The following is a 16932-nucleotide window of genomic DNA, read 5'->3' as shown; positions in this document are numbered from 1 at the left end:
TTTGCCCTCAGAAGAAATTTGGGTTTCCCCTGTGATACCCTCAGTCTCTTCTGTTACACCAGACCAAGTCACTGATTCTTCAGTCACCACATCTTTTTCTTTTGTTCCCTGTATTTCATTCCTGAGTTTAGTCCTCCTCATTTCTGCTCCTGGAATATTGGGACAGATCCTGAATTGTTTCTCTGATTCCTTCCTCTTCTTCTCTGATCCAACCTGCTCAGTATTGGAAATCGGTCCTCCTAACATGTTCTCAGGCCAAGCTCCTACTAAAAACAACTCCAGTGATTCCCTATTGTATGCTAATTAAAGTTTATTAAAATTTATCTATGACTGGGCTATAATTTCTTCCTAGACTTATTTCCCACTACTTGTGTTTATATATGCTCTGCACTTCAGCCAGAGCATTGTGCTTGTAAACATAATCATTAATTGCTGGTAAACATAATCATTAATAAATACTATTCCCACTAGCTCTCAGGTACTGCAAATATGTGAACATCTAAATGACTAAATAGCATAAGAACTGCCTAATATAGCCCATCTCACCATGAGATATTAATCATAAAATTATAATTTTGAAATAATATGTAAAGTTTTTCTTTTTTTAATTCTTTACTTGTTCCAGTTATGTAGGTTATCTTAAGAATTATAGTCAATTCCAAAATGACTTTCTCTTTTTGTGTGTACCTGTGATATTGTGATTTATAATAAGAAATGTACATTTGGTCTTCATCCTGTTTCTGGCACAGAGCTCCTAAAGCCCTTGGAATTTCCTGTGATGAGAGCAATAAAGGTATCTTTGGTTATGTTAATGAGGTGATTTTTGGAAAGTACCCAAGGAGCCTTTGTAGTCACTCTTGTGATTAGAGGGTTGGAGCTTTCAGTTCCACCTGCCCGTCCTCCAGGAAGGGACGAGAGAGTGGCTGGGGATTGAGTTCAATCACCAATGGCCAATGATTTAATCAATCATGCCTACTTAATGAAACCTCTATAAAAACCCCAAAGAACAGGGTTCAGAGAGCTTCCAGGTTGGTGAACATGTGGAGATGCAGGGACAGAAGTACCTGGAGAGGACATGGGAGCTCTGAGCCCCTTCCTGTATACCTGGCTCTATGCATCTCTTCCATCTGGCTGTTCCTGGATTATATCCTTTTATAATAAACCAGTAATCTAGTAAGTAAATATTTTCCTGAGTTCTGTGAGCTGCTGTAGCAAATTAATTGAACCTAGGGAGGGGTTCATGGGAACCTCTGATTTATAACCAGTCAGTCAAAAGGGCAGGAAACAACCTGGATGCCTTGGGATTGGCATCTGAAGTGGGGACAGTCTTGTAGGACTGAGTCATCTACTTGTGGAATCTGATGCTAACTCCAGGTAGATAGTGTCAGAATTGAGTTGAGGGCTTCCCTGGTGGCGCAGTGGTTGGGAATCTGCCTGCCAATGCAGGGGACACGGGTTCGAGCCCTGGTCTGGGAGGATCCCACATGCCACGGAGCAACTAGGCCCGTGAGCCACAGCTACTGAGCCTGCGCGTCTGGAGCCTGTGCTCCGCAACAAGAGAGGCCACGACAGTGAGAGGCCCGCGCACCGCGATGAGGAGTGGCCCCACTTGCCACAACTGGAGAAAGCCCTCGCACAGAAATGAAGACCCAACACAGCCAAGAATGAATAAATAAATAAATAAAAATTAAAAAAAAAAAAAAAAAAAGAATTGAGTTGAATTTTTGGGACAAATTCCAGCTGGTGTCTGAGAATTGCTTGGTTTGGGGGAAAATCCCACACATTGGAACTGGGAGCTGAATCAGAATACCCTTCTCCTTCTTGGAAAAGTGCCTGACAGCTTGAACATTAACACCTGACTTTCTCTCCCAAAATGAAAGGCCATTTAACTTACATAGATCGTACATATATTCTTTTGATCTTAGTTAACTTCTTATCTGGCTTCATGCGTTTCTTCCTAACACTTCCATCATCTTGGTCATAACCATTTGACATACTTCTCAGCTTTTTCAGCTCTCAGACCCTTCAGTTAGGAAATGGAGCCACGTTTTACACCTAGTCCCTGACGTTTACACACAGTCTGGCCCATCAGCAGCCTCCCCCTCCTCCCCACCTTCCCCTAACCCAATCTTAGATGTGCTTCAAACAGACCCCCTGACTTTTGGGACTTTACCCTCTGATCTTTCCTTATTTACATAAATATACAATGCAACACATACTGTAATAGCTTATTGAGTTTAAATAAGGAATATATTTACAATGGTGTGATTTTTTTCCTTATACAGAGCTGGGCTTCTGAAACATCACTGACTTTCTATGATACCTTATCAAGTCATTTTGATCATTCTTCTGGAGTCATTAGATTTTTTTTTAAAGTAGAAAGTTTCTTTCTCTAGAATCTTCTGTTTATAAACAAGTCCTCATTTCCCCTCAGGTCTATGCTGTTCCATGAGCCAGAGGGGTGCTTGGGAATTCAACCCATGTAGCATCTCATTGTTTGGCTTGGTTACATTTGGGTAATTGCCTCTGACACTGCACCTAAGCTTTGATTTTCAAAGCAACAGGGATTTCCTCTCCTTCTGACCTGATGGAATCCATTGTGTAACTGGCACAGTATGAAAGCCCTAATGTGGAGAAAAATGAGGGACAATTCTCTGGAGGCAGACAAGGGATTGATTTCTAATATAGGGATTGATTACATTTCAGACAATGGACTATAAGTGTCTGAATGCTGATATAATGGTTTCTTCTACAAGCACCGATGCAATGAACAACTCATTTTAATTGAGAAGGTGCAAAAACTCTTGGACAGGTTCCTATAGCCCTTGTCACAAAACAGGAAATGGGAGAGAAAATCAAGTCAGGATTCATTTTGGTGGAATTGTAAGGCATATATAGTAATACCAAGTCTTGGGAAACTAAATCATTTTTGTTGATTCAAGTACTGTTACACCATTGGTTTGACCTAGCTTTGTTACTGAACCGAACTTGGGTCTGCGTCCCATGTGCACTAAAGTCCATCTACTGACACTGGGTTGTGGTGAAGGAAAGTGCAGCATTTATTGCAGGGTGCCAAGCAAGGAGTGCTCAAAACACCTGAACACCCTGATGGCTTTCAGGGAAAGGTTTTTAAAGACAGGGTGAGGGAGGGGGTTGTGGGGTAGACATTCTTCTGATTGGTTGGTGATGTGGTAACTGGGAGTCAGCATCACCAGTCTTCTGGTTCCAACTAGTCTGGTGTCTACATGCTTGTGGGCAGCATACAGGAGGCTAAAGATTTTCTACAGCATGGGACAGTTGTGTGAGAAGACAGGCTCAGACCAGATGTCTAGGCAAGGAGCCCTGACTGGGTGTTCAGAAGTCAACATAAAGGTATTGGGTGCGTGTGGCAGACAGCAGAGCCAAGACTAAAGTACAGCAATGAGGTGTCTAGGTAGGGACTACATGGGATTCACACTCAGGATCATGCAAGAACAAGTGTTTCTTTCAGTTTTGCACCACAGGCACCTCACTCAACTTACCCTAGTCTTGGCTTTGGTAGATAGCTTCTTAAATGGTTTGCAGTGATTTCCGCCCCCCACCCCAATTGTGGTATGCCTGCCATTGTGTAATCCCCTACCCTTGTGTGTGGGCTGGACCTAGTGACCTGTTTCTAAGTAGTAGAACATAGCAAAGGTGTTGGCATGACACTTCCAAGATCAGGTTATAGATGACTGTGACTTCCACCTTACACACCACTCACTCTTGCTCTCTTTTGTTTTTTAACTCAGATGAAACAAGTTGCTGTTTGTGACTTATTGAGATGTATTGATATTTCTACCCTATTGAGGGACCTTTATGGCAGGAAACTGAGGGTGGCTTCCAGACAACCCCCAGTAAGTAATTGAAGCACTGAGTCCAACAGCACCCAAGAAACTAAGTTCTGCCAACACACACAAGCATGAGCTTGGAAGTAGATCCTTCCCCGGTTGAACCTTCAGATGAGACCAGAGCCTCAACTGACACCTTGATTGCAATCTATTAGAGACCCTGAGTCAGAAGCCCCAGCTAAGCCATTCCCAGATTCCTGACTACAGAAACTGTGAGATAGTAAATATTATTGTTTTAATTCACTAAGTTTTGGAGTAATGTTTTCTGCAGGAATAGGTAACTAATACAGTGCTTACAGATTTTGGTGGTGGTGGGGTGCTGGTTGCTGAGCCTGAAGAACTATGCAAACAAGGAAAATGAAAAGGTACTAAGGACACACTGAACCACATCATGGTTTTGACCAGGGGTGGTCCTTTCTGCAGGGGTTGCTTCTTTTTCTTCTTCCTCATCTCCTCCAAACCCTTCCTCCCTTAAAATAAGCTGGAGAGATCGATTCTTAAACTTTGAAGTTTCTGCTATTAAATCTTCATGATTATTGCCGTCACCACCCTCATGTCTATCATGACTTCCTTCCCTGAAGTTTGCCATGATTCCCAGTAAGATTGTGACTATAACTGATAGTGACGATATGTCCCACTTATCCAAGTTCTCTTCTGCCCAGCAGCTACAGTCACTAAAATACAAAAATTAAAATGTCTGACGCTGCAAGGGTATAGAGCAATTAGAACTCATACGTTGCTAGTGGGAATGCAAAATGGTGCCACCACTTTGGAAAACACTATGGCACCATCTTATAAAGTGAAACCTAAATCTACCATAAGACCCAGTAATCATATTTTTAAGTATCTACCCAAGAGAAATAAAAACTTATGTTCACATAACAGCTTACATTAAACTGTTTATAGCAGCTTTATTTGTAATAGTCCAAAGCTAGAAACAATCCAAATGTTCATAAACTAGTGAATGGATAAGCAAAGTGTGACGTGTCTATACAACGGAATGCTACATATGCAACACAATGAACCTCAAGAGCATCATGCTAAGTAAGAGAAGTTGTATACAAAAGACTGTCTACTCTGATTCCAATTATGAAAATTCTAGAAAAGGCAACTACAGTGATAGAAAGCAGATCAGTGATTATCATGGGCCAGAGTCTGAGGGAGGAGATTGTCTACAAAAGGACACAAGGAAACTTTTAGGGTAATGGAAATGTACTATATCATGATTGTGGTGGTGGTTTCATGACTGTATGCATTTGTCAAGACTCACTGAACTTTAATTGACTGCATTTACTGCATATAATTTGTACCTCAATAAAATTGTTTAAAAGAAGAAAAATGCTAAGTGGCCACATAGAGTAAAGAATGAAGTAATTCAAGTTCTTTTTCTTGTCTTTACGGTGATGGTGTAATCATTGTTCATTCAAGAATACATAGTACCACAGTGGTTGGAGATATGTGAGCTGATATGGTTTTGAAGTTCTCTGAATTACTTTCCATGCAGAATAAAATGATTATTAAAGGAAAAGCAATAAGACTGTGTTACTTTGAAGCTTACGTATACATTATTAAAACTCAACGGTAACCTCAGCAATTATTTAGACCCTAGGCCAACAAAAGATTTTTGGTAGAGGAATATTTCCTCACTCATATAGTTTAGAATTGCTGGCTTATGGTGATAAAAGAAAGCAGACCAATGTTTAATGAGCTTTATTATTGTTTTAAAATCCTTTCCAGACAATTCACCCCTATTGTTGGCACCTGGATGAGCTGCTCCTGTGCACTTAATAAACTGCTTGTGCTCCTCACTAGTAGTTGTGGCATCCTGCGACCCTAGAATAATAGCACAAGTTCATAGGCCAGTCTGATTTGCAAAATCTTTCAACATTTTATAATTATTCAACAAGTATTATTGATTACCTACCACAGACCAGGTGCTGTTCTAGGTACTAGTAATTTCACTGAAAATGGTCAGTGATCTCAAGGACTTTAAATACTGATGGTATCCACTGACATTGTGAAGGCAAGCAATAGGGTCTCCAACAGGTCAAAGTAGTAGAATTTCCTAAGAGTCACAGTTTGTCCTTTGTTTCCCTTTGATCATCTTTCTTAGCATCCTCCCAGGTGAGCACTTTTCTTCTAGCACCACAACCAATCATATTCCTCATAAGCTTTGGGTGTGGGGCTCAAGAGGTAGGACATTATCTTCTCAGAAGGGAGATCCAACAAGTGGGACCTTCTGCACCAACTTAGATTTATTTCTTCTTTTGTGCCTTGTAACATTCACCTGACAATTAGCTTTCAAAATCCTCTATCGGAAACAAGGTACTTCTGAAATTTTTGATGTAGGGATGCAGCTCAGAATTATAAGTGGCCTCCTTGATATTCTGCATCAGTAGCTAAGGTTTACACAGCAAATATCTGTGCCCATCAAGAAAAGGGTCTAAGATAAAAGCGATGCAAGAAGTTCAAAAGGATAAAAGCTCCATTGTGGAAACAATGGGAAGGTTAATACAGGCCAAGTTAGGTCGACCACAAACCTCTGTGCCTTAAGAGGGCTATGCTATCGCCCACCCCAGTTTCATTTGATTTTTTTCTTCTTTTAAGCCTACCTAACAATTCTTAACTTAGAACCATAAGGCTGCTTAGAGTACATGAATTGGGGCCCGGATTTACAGAAGTCAAGAAGGTTCTTTTTGATTAAGTGAATGAACCCAGCAATGTCAGCATTGGCTTACCCAAGTCTTCCTGCCAACCATGCACCCTTGTCCCTCCCAAAGAAAAGTAGATCAGATATCACAGCCAGTACTGGGAGTTTTCAGAATCTCATAAGCACTTTTACATCTTCTATGTTAATAGTTGCAGAGAGAAGAAGATAATAATCATCAATGAGTTTTTTTTTCTTCTCGTAATATTGCAGCATCTTCCTTTCAGATCAGTGTTAGCATATTCCTTGTCAAGCAAGTTAATACTCCATCTCAACCAACTCCTTTTTAAAGTCTTGACAAAGTCATTGTATGATTTGAATGAGAGAAGAAGTTGAACATTTAGAAATTAGATGAAGAAAGGCATTTTTAAATTTTGACTTTCTGTGAGCTCTGGTGACTTATTTTTAACAAAAAAATCACTAGTGATGTAACTATTAAATGTAGCTAACATAATACTCTACCATTTGTATGATGATCTGACTCACTATTAATCTCGTTTTTTGCATATTTGTGTAGTCTTAAAACCATTAAGACCATAGAAAGGTTGGACCTGAGATCCGTTCTTTGGGGCTCTTTCTTCTTCTGCTGAGAATGTATCTTCAGCTGCCAGGGGAAGATGTGTGCATGAATCCTCTTACCTGTGTCAAGGTCAATTACAGCTGTGTAGAATGAACCCAGCTATAGCAGGTTGATAAGTCCAAGTTTCAAGAGGACACAAAGTGACTGAGTTAGGCAAGAACCAGATTTGGGGCCAAGTTTAATGCTGTTGTTTGATGGGGAAGTTGAGAGCAAGGAGGCCATGGAAAGGTACAGTCCAGTAGCTGCTGAGATGTTATGGTCCAGAAGCCCTGTGTGCCCAGTGTCCCGTCTGTGTTGATTTGTGTATTTTCAATATGCACAGTAGGGGGCTTGCAAAATATGTTCACCCCGACAGAGGACCTGAATCTTCTGGTCACTTGTCCCCTTCCACTGTTCTTGGGATTTCTCTGGGATGTTCTAATTCAAAGGAAGCTTTTACTTTGAAAGCTTCAAAAGTCATTTTACTCTACAGATTATATATAGAATGAGAGGCTTGCTGACTCTTAGCTCCCATTGCTCTTAAGCCACTCAACTTGTTCTTGCTGGTAAAATGTATGTGAATTGGAGAGGTTATTTCTAGGAATGGTGTTTGTATTAGATGTTATTCTTTTATTCATTCTTATTCAACAAATATGCACTAAATACTCACTAGATGCCAGGGGTATATGGGTGAACCACCTGTTCAGAGCTTGTGCAAGGCCTTGGTCCTGAGGGATCGGAGCCCTATGCTTTGGGCCCTGAGTGGAACCACAAACACAGGCAGTGCTGAGGGCCATGTTCTTGTCCCACCTGAGGCTCTCTGGGAGACGGTTCTATGACAACCTGCCTTGGCTGAGGCTCTTTTGGTTGAATCTCTAAGTACGGCAGCACAAGCCAAGGCCTCCTGTTGAGTAATATAGCCTGGAGGGAAGAAATGAGATAAACCTCACAGTCAACAGTTTTACAAAACAAACAATTCTGCAAATATCCACATATGCACAAAATTCCTTCTACTTTGTAGGGTAGAAACAATTATGTTTAGCACACTCAGATTGTATACTTTTTCAGGATATGAAGTATATTTTTCTTCTGCTGCATTTCTCATTTAATAAGTTAATAAATAGTCATTGATTAACACAACAAATTATTTGGAGAGGAACTTGAGCCATGTGGAATCTTCACATGAATTGCTTATCTTCAATATCAAAACTTTCTTCAAATAGAAACAGATATATTCAATCTCTCTCTGTTTTTAAAGTGCAGTCTGCAGACCACGCACTACAGAATCATTTGGCTGAGGCTACATTAATAATGCTTTTTAAAAATGCAGATTTCTGACGCTATTCCAAAGAACTTCTGAGTCAGAAACAGAGAGTTAGGCTTGGAAGTCTGTATTTTAATAACATAGACAGGTGGGTTTTACGTGCTCTAAATGTTGCATATCTCTGTTTCTGGTTTCATTGGCCTCTATGCAATTTTACTCTACAAACAAAGCTACCAGATGATGCCTCTGTAACCCTTCAGGACAAGCATGGGGACCAGGCTAAACCCTGGCTCTGCCATTTACTAGTTGCATGACCCTGGTCAGGTTATTTAACTTACTTATGTCTCAATTTCCATCTCTGTAAAATGTGGGTTATAAAGGCACCATGTAGAGGTGTTTGAGTTTTAAATAAGACAATACATGTAGAGCACTTTGAACTATGCCTGGCACGTAGGAAGCCGTAATAAAAGGTAGCTATTGTTGTTATTGTTCTTGATATTAAGTCATTTGCAAAAACCATGTTTTCCTTTTGTGCAAATACAGGAACAATACTAATAAGGTAGATGTGCTAATGCCAAGTGAGTGTTTACAGAAGAAAGGACCTGTTGTAGTTAGAAGAGTGTAATAACGGGGAACTGGAGACTGAAAACATCTCCTGGAAGAAAAGAGATTTAATAATAACTACACTTTTCTGTAGGTTGTTGCTTATGGTCTGTGAAAGTTTTTCACAACCATTCTTTCATTTATGGTTCATAAAATCCCATGAGGTTGGTGGACGAAGAGAGATGGCAGAGTATGGGGTGAAGGTGCATGGTCTTTGGGGTGATGGTCCTAACTGACATTTACTCTCTGTATGATCTTCTTCAAGTCACATAACCTGTCTGAGCTGCAGTTTCCCACAACAGTGAAGTGGGGGAGAAAATGAAATATTCTTTGTAGAGCTCATAGCACAATGTTGGAAACATGGTAAATATTCAATAAATGTAAATATTATTGCTGTGAGTCAAACAAGCCTTTGAGTCTGCACTACCAGCAATGGGCTGAGCTGTGGTTTGAGCCTAGACCATCTGCCTAAGCCCATTGCCAGTTCTACTAGATCAAGTTCTTGCAAATCTCAGAGAGCTGTTGACATAACAAACCGTACTCCAATTTCTTTAAGTCCTCTTAATTTCCCCATAAAAGCTTGCTTTTTGTTGTCAGAGATAATCATTTTTAAATTGACCTGCCAACCATGCTGATAAAATATCAGGCTGACAGAGGCCATTCTACTTGAATTATTTATCTGGAAACTTGACTTCTAGCTGCAACATACGAGTCCCTTCCTGAGATGCCTGGTTCAGGTCAGGTAGTTAAACTCACCAAGCAGCTGCTGTTGCTGAAGGCCATGAACATAACAGGTCTGCAGGGCCACCCACTGGGCCCTGGGATTGTAAATCCTCATGATGCTGTAAAAGTAGCGCTGCTGCCCTTGGGTTAGGTCCTGTCAGAGCAGAGCAGGTGATTTTGATGAGTTGGTGGAATTCGATAGGATTAGAGTGTGATGTATTCAACGCTGACTCCCACAGAAATAAGATGCTTCTCTCTCTCTCTCTCACACCTCCCTTAGTTTACTTAAACAGTCTTCCTCTGACATGTGTAGTGGTGAAAATGAGTTAAAAGAAGATTCTGGGTAAGTAGGTCAAAGTATTGGGCTGAGGGAGATCCAAGGATTTTCAATATCTGATAACTGTACTGATCTATTATAAACCTTGTTGAGGAAGGTAGGCTATGAGAATCTACACAGGGCCTGAAGTGTGCCAGGCTCTGGAGGGTAAAAGAGAACTTTCCACTGAGAGTTCTCAGTGGGGGAGAGAGCTAGGTAGATAAGTAGATGGGTAATGTGATAAGGGTGCAAGGTCATTAGTGAAAAGGTGCTATGAAAACAGAGAAGGAAAACAAGCTCTGTGTTAGCAGTCAAGGAAGATTCCTGAAAGAGATGACCAACACGTCTGAGTCTTCCAGGTGAGGAGGGATTCCCTAAAGGGACTAGAATACTGGTTCTCAAAGGGCATCAGCATCACCTAGGAATTTGTTAGAAATGCAGATTCTCAGGTCTCACCCCAGAACTACAGAATCAGAAACTCTTGGGAGTGGGGCCCAGCCCTCTGGTACCCTCCAGGTGCTTTTGATACACGCACAGTAAAATTTGGGAACCACTGGGCTAGAAGGAAAAGAAAGGCTGATTAGAGGGAGAAAGTGGTACAGATTTTCTAATGGGACACAAAATATCTGAATATATTGGGAACTAGACTTCCGGCTTTTTTTTACTTTAATCAGCATATAGAGTCTAAGCTGGCAAAGCCTCTAGAGTAAGTAAGGCAGGGGAAGATCATGGAAGCCTTTTCTACTATACTAAGAGTTTAAAGATTACCTTTTATGTGAGGAACGTTGGTCTTTATTTAAAGCAGTGGTTATCAACACGAGTGATTTTGACCCTGAAGGGACGTGTGGCAATGTCTGGAGAAATTTTTGGTTGTCACAAATGGTGGGAGGGAGGATGGATGCCACCGGCATTCAGTTGGGGAGAGGCCAGGGAGGCTGCTGAATAGACTACGGAGCATGAGACAGCCTCCCAGTTCCCTGCAACCAAGAATTACTCAGCCCCAAATGCAATTCTTTAAGCTGACCAGATCTGCATTTTACAAAGATCGCTGTGGCCCTGCTGTGGACAATGGCCTCAAGGGAAGACAGACCACTGGTAGGGAGACCATTTAGGAAGCTACCATCTAGTGCTAGGGAGGAACAAGAAGGGCTGGACTACAATTACTTTTATATACCTGATATACCATAAGTGCTCAGTATATTGAGATGGGGAAACAGAGATAGTGGCATCAACATTTTAGAAAAATCAAGAAAAAATAAGTTCCCCTTAGGCTAAAAAATTCAAAACAATGACAGAATTTCAAAACTAGTTGATAACCATGTAATACAAGCTAAACTTAAGATAAATATATATAAGCTAAGTGAATTTTATCTGCTAGAAATTTTGTGTGAAGTTGACATCTGTGAGTCAGATTTTTTTGGCATCTAGAGACCTTAAACTTGATATTAAAAATATGTTCAGAGGGAAAGTAGCTGAGCCAAGTACTTCGCACTTTGAGACATCATTTTAGCTTTACAGTTTCTGAATTAGATGTTTTAAAAGATAATATATTTGAAGAAGAGAATAGATCCCTAAGTAAGACTTTTCAAATGATTGAGAACAATATAACAGGAAAATTGCAAGCCATTTCAAGAGCAAAGCTCCAAAGTGCAATGGGAGTTTCCATTATATAAGATAAAGCTTTAAAATTTATGGTTTTACTTTACAAGGGGAAAAAAATGCCTAGTTCTCTTCCTTAGTAGAACTCTCAACTTCCTAAATGAGTAGTAACAGATAACATTTTTAATACTCTTACTGTATTGCTTAGCCTTCCTTGAGGAGAAGGAAGAGCTTCTGAAGTGGGATGGGTGTAGAATTAGATCATCCAAGTGCTCATTCATTCTCTCACACACATGGTCGACATGCACCGAGGGCCTCTGTTGGGCCCAATGTTTTCCCTAATGCGGGGTAAACAAAGAGCCAAGAAACCCTCAACCCTTGAAGAAGAGACAGAGAAGGTCCCTCCATCTGTGAATAATATGCTTGTACCTTCAGTAGTGAAGTGTCAGAGACAGAGTGAGGGACTCGAATGCAAGGAATCTGTGGAACATTCCGTAGCTTTTGTTGTCTTTTCTGTTTTCCTCCCATCTTCATCCTGTACCTCCAAGGAACAACAAAGCATAACATAAAATTTCATTTTGTTCAACCAATTTTGGGGATGTACCTAAGTAAGTAAGCAGGCAAACAAGTAAATAAATAAACAAATAGATAAATATTATTTATTTCAAGGGATAAGACATTTTCTCAAATATTTCCATGGAATTAGACCTCACCAGACTTCTTAGTTCTCCACTTTTCCCAATTCTTACCCCTTACTTACCGAAGGAATAATTCAGAGCCCTTTGTCTTTCTGCTTCACTCTGCCTTTGCAACAGGTGGGTTGTAGAACCACACCAGGTCATAACAGTTATTTCTTGATAATTTTATATAATACTTATTGCTTCATCTGATTCTAAAAGTAATATATGTCATTTTTGAAAATTTGGAAAAATTTAAAAATTGAAGAGGAAATAAGATCATCCATAATTTAACAGTGCATAGCTATTGTTGGCATTTGATTGATTCCATTTTATAATTTTTTTCCCGTGTACATTGTGTGTGATTTTAGAACAGGGAGATCATTCTCTATGTGTTATGCACCTTCCCAGAACATTAAATATCCTTTGAAAATATGATTTATCTTGGCAGTATAGTATATCTTTACATCACTCTCCATTTCTTGCACATTCAGATTTGCAATTTTCCAGCCTTGTACTATAAAAGAAGCTATTAAATCTAGCCATGCTTCTAACCTGACAAAGATACAGAATGAAGGAGCCACATCTGCTATGAGTAAGTCTCATTTCCTTTCCATGTAATTTAGGGTTTAGAATCTGAGGTGTATAGCATAATTTAAAAATTAACAATCAAGGAAGAATGGACATATTGGAATAGGGTTGCTAAGGCAGAGTGGAAACCCCAAACATTTTCTCCTCTGCTCACTCCTTTGCCCTTGTCAACAACGCCTACCTCATCGGGTTGTTTGATTACCTGAGAGGTTTTTAAAATTTTATTTTATTGAAATATAGTTGGTTTACAATGTGTTAATTTTTGCAGTGCAGCAAAGTGATTCAGTTATACATATATATACATTCTATTCCATTATGGTTTATCCCAGGGTATTAAATATAGTTCCCTGTGCTATACAGTAGGACCTTGTTGTTTATCCATTCTATATATAATATTATTAACTGAGATTTGAATACAGAATGATCTTATTAGGCCAGTTCCTCTTCTCTCCTCTACCCTAATGAATGCGCTTAAGAAGGATTTTAATGCGTGAGAAAACTCTGGTTCTGAGTTCACAGAGCTAATTGCTCAGATCTTCCAGAAGAGAAATTTATTAGGAAAACATCAGTCAGCATCTTTGTGTGTCTTGTTTCCATGATATAAACTTATAAATTAAACTATAAATACTGCTTTCCTTCAATGTGCACTCCAGAAACCATACCAACCAAGATATACTCTTTTAATATTGTCCATGATAGAAGCCTACACTCTATCCTGTAATAAAATCATCTCAGTATCCCTCTTCCCATTTTCCAGATCTGTAGAGCAGAACATAAATATTCTTCAAAGCTGGGAAGATTTCTTCTCTCCTCAAATAGCATAAGGAAATGACGGACGATCTTTCTTGGGGCAACAATTCATGTGTGATTTTCTTGGACTGTTGCTGAGGAAATCCATCTTACCTATTCAAGTGGTCTGTACTTGATAAAGTTTGATTAAAATGCTTGCAGAATTCAGGGAGGAAAAATCTACAAAAAAACTTATATCTGAAACAAAAAGACAGATATGCTTAAAAGAAACTTAGCCTGTATTGTAATCTCCCCTTTTTAAAAAGCTGGTATTCATATCCAATGTAGTTTTCTTGCAAGGTCCCTTTCTTCATGCAGTCGTGGTGGTAAAATTCAGTTTGTTGATAAGCTGATATCCAAACAATGTCATGTGATGAAGCAAAGAGCTGGGGAAGTTTGGCTGCATGCCTTTCCCTGCTTCTGGACAGCATGCAACTGCACAGTTTAATCGTTTTTCTTCCAAATTTTGTATCTAATCAAGTGTCAACCTTTAAATCTACCATATCTGCGTTTTATGCAGACATGGGGGAGAAAAGTGCATGGAGACAGAGAGGCTGAATATTAAAGGTCAAGAAATCCATCAGGGCAACAGGCCATTACATGTGTTCTTCTCAGATTTGGAGTCAGTAACCCCATCCCCGTTGCTCAGAATGATGAAGGAATAATTCCTAAATATAGAGGTACAGGCATACATTTGACTGTGGTAATCTATGGAGTTGTCCCATATATTAAGATATTGTTCCTTAATTTTTGGAGGAGTATGATATTCTCCATATTTGATCTTGAATAGAGGCCGTATGATAATGAACTTATGGCACAAGATTCTTGCTCACACTGATGTCATCAGCATATGCCTCATTTTAACCTGATCCATGAGAACAATCTTATCCCTTCCTTTGGGCTAGCGTTATTATTACAGACTTCTTTCTTTCTTGAGAATCCTCTCTTTGAATGCTGTATTATCTGCAAAAATGAAGAGTTCCTAGAGAAAATGGAAGAAGAAATACCAAAAGAAAACCACAAATTCAAAATTCTTAGGAGACTAAGGGGAAGAAAAATATAGGGAGATAAAAGTGATGAACTGTATAGCTTAAAAAAGAAAGGACTCAACACACAAAAATGTTTGCATTTTTTCTCAATAATTTAAATGCAGACCTTCTGGGGAATAAAAATGGCACAAGTAAGAGTCTGTAAATGCCAGTCAATACCACAAAACCTCTCAGATCTGGATCTCAGAGGTTGGTGATTCTCTACTGAGAGATAAAGAACAGTTGTCTGCAGAGTTGGCATTGTCAGTTGAGTCTCCCTTGAATGTTTTTCCAGGATATGATGAAATGCCTTCTAGAGCAAACCACATCTGCTGACTGTTACACACACATGCTGATTCATAACAGCATGCATTACTCCCTGCTCAGTCAGGAAAATAGAAACAGACCTAGGTGTTTGACAGAGAGGGAATTGAACATAAGGAATATAAAAGTTTTGGAATGGGCTGTACAGGAGCAAAACAAGAAAGGTTAGCTTATCCAAAGATTGGCAATTGCACTAAACTATTACCACACCGAGAGCTGTGGGGCAAAAGTGAAAATGATTTCACCCAGAGTCCATGAACACTGTGCCATTGAGGCTGCTTCTGTTGGGACACTGCTGCCTGAGTAGCACACCAGGACCTGGTACACACCTGCTGTTCTTGCTTCTGTGTTCTTTCCAAAACTTTAAATATTACTGTTGCTATCACCACTGTCACTGCCCTGGCTGCTACTATTGCTGATGCCGCCACTGTTACAGATGCAAGCAGAAACCATTCTCCTTCTCCTTTCCCCCAGCATTCCATATCCTGCATCCCATTGGATGCCAGCTCATGAGGAATTCTGCAAAATGTATTTTGCAGTCTTCCCACTACTATGGTAAAGAGAAGGATATAGAAGGGTAAGCATGAAGCTGAGTGATAATGGACACCACATACAGTCAGTGTTTGCCTAATACCACTAAAGTTTGGAATTTTGTAAGAAAAGACAAAATAAAAGATAATTAACTAGCTGTACAGATGGTATCAAAGAATGAGATATAAATTTTGGGACAGTAACTTAAGACTTAGGAATGATGAAAAAATGTATATCATCAATTTTGGACAAAGAAATTGTTTTCCCAATGACTAGCTAGACTTTTCAAAGAGAATTAAAACTGACTACAAAAAAAAAAGTAGAAACACCCATCATATAATTACTATAGAAAATATAATTTTGACTAATGATGAAGGTGCATACTATTTCATAGATGAAACATTGGTACAGCAATGGGACACAATGCTTAAGACATTGGTATGTCTACATTCCAGTGCTTAGAACATGGGTCATAAAGTGTTTTTATAGAATAGTAGGGTAGATATGACCTCATGGGCATTACCAAGTGAGAAAAAGGGACCCATGATTGGAATCCAAGATGAGATTAATCCCTAATTCAAAGAATCCAGTCCGCTAGAACAAGAGGCAGAGTATCACTGTATATTACAGAGATAAGTACTTCCCAGGAAAACCATGAACCCAAGAGGAAATTATCTGCTCATATCCTTCTGCTCCTGCTTCTCCAGGATCCTTTTAGCTGCAGGGCTAATTCTGCCAGGGGATAACTCTGCCAGGCACAGATGTCCTCCCTTGGCTACCCCAAGCCCTCAGAGGTCATCAGTGAACCATAATAAAGTGAAAGAAGTATCCTTCCCCCCATTCGGTGCTGCTGTTTATCACTTGGACTCCTGAGTGTTTCGATTCAGAGCTTTCACAGTCTTTGTTGGACTTTCTTTCACAAAGAGCTGTGTAGTCCACTGAGTGCAATCCTGTTTGGTGGGGTTTTTCATGGGGGCTGATTATTCCTCTGTTATCTTTTGTTTTTTTCATGCCATCTCTTCACAGAAAACTCCTATTTCTCCAAGATCCCCAAACCAAAGTTCTTACACATACCGACCGCTTTAGGGTCACTGGTCTCAAAAGCAAGAAAACTAAGAATCCCGGTTTGAGCTGTAAGAGCCACTTTCAGTGAGTGAAAACTACTTTGGACACTTAGAAGCAGTGATTAGCAGCAAAGGAAAAGCTGGGTATGGTCATATATGTGCCAAGAGCTTTGGGAAAACAGATTCATAAAGTTCAGAAAATAATCTAAAATGGAATATAACTCAAGGAAATACCCAGAGATTTAACTTTGACTCTATAATCCCAAATAACTCTTGGAATAAAAAGGT

At 39.7% G+C, this 16932-nt stretch overlaps 1 protein-coding gene across 1 annotated transcript; it reads right to left on the bottom strand.

Moving 5' to 3' along the window:
• Window positions 1-3771: 3771 nt before the first annotated feature.
• FAM216B (family with sequence similarity 216 member B) lies at window positions 3772-12794 on the bottom strand. Its single transcript, XM_082435459.1, has 3 exons — window positions 12070-12794; window positions 9759-9879; window positions 3772-8056 (listed from the first exon to the last, which is right to left on the bottom strand). Exons 1-3 carry the CDS (start codon window positions 12205-12207, stop codon window positions 7839-7841), a joined length of 477 nt encoding a protein of 158 aa, XP_082291585.1. The 5' UTR covers window positions 12208-12794; the 3' UTR covers window positions 3772-7838.
• Window positions 12795-16932: the final 4138 nt, after the last annotated feature.

Source organism: Balaenoptera physalus, assembly GCF_965194825.1.
Source record: "Balaenoptera physalus genome assembly, chromosome: 18".
NCBI classification, from domain to species: domain Eukaryota; kingdom Metazoa; phylum Chordata; class Mammalia; order Artiodactyla; family Balaenopteridae; genus Balaenoptera; species Balaenoptera physalus.
This window is presented reverse-complemented; position numbering and strand designations above follow the sequence as displayed.

What these genes read in the sequence shown, in the direction of transcription:
- FAM216B (XM_082435459.1), bottom strand. Translation starts at nt 12,207, where the DNA reads ATGTTATGCTTTGTTGTTCCTTGGAGGTACAGGATGAAGATGGGAGGA. An exon ending in CTGACACTTCACTACTGAAG is followed by an intron (nt 9,880 to 12,069) that starts GTACAAGCATAT and finishes CTGCTCTGACAG; the next exon opens with GACCTAACCCAAGGGCAGCA. An exon ending in TCAGCAACAGCAGCTGCTTG is followed by an intron (nt 8,057 to 9,758) that starts GTGAGTTTAACT and finishes TCTTCCCTCCAG; the next exon opens with GCTATATTACTCAACAGGAG.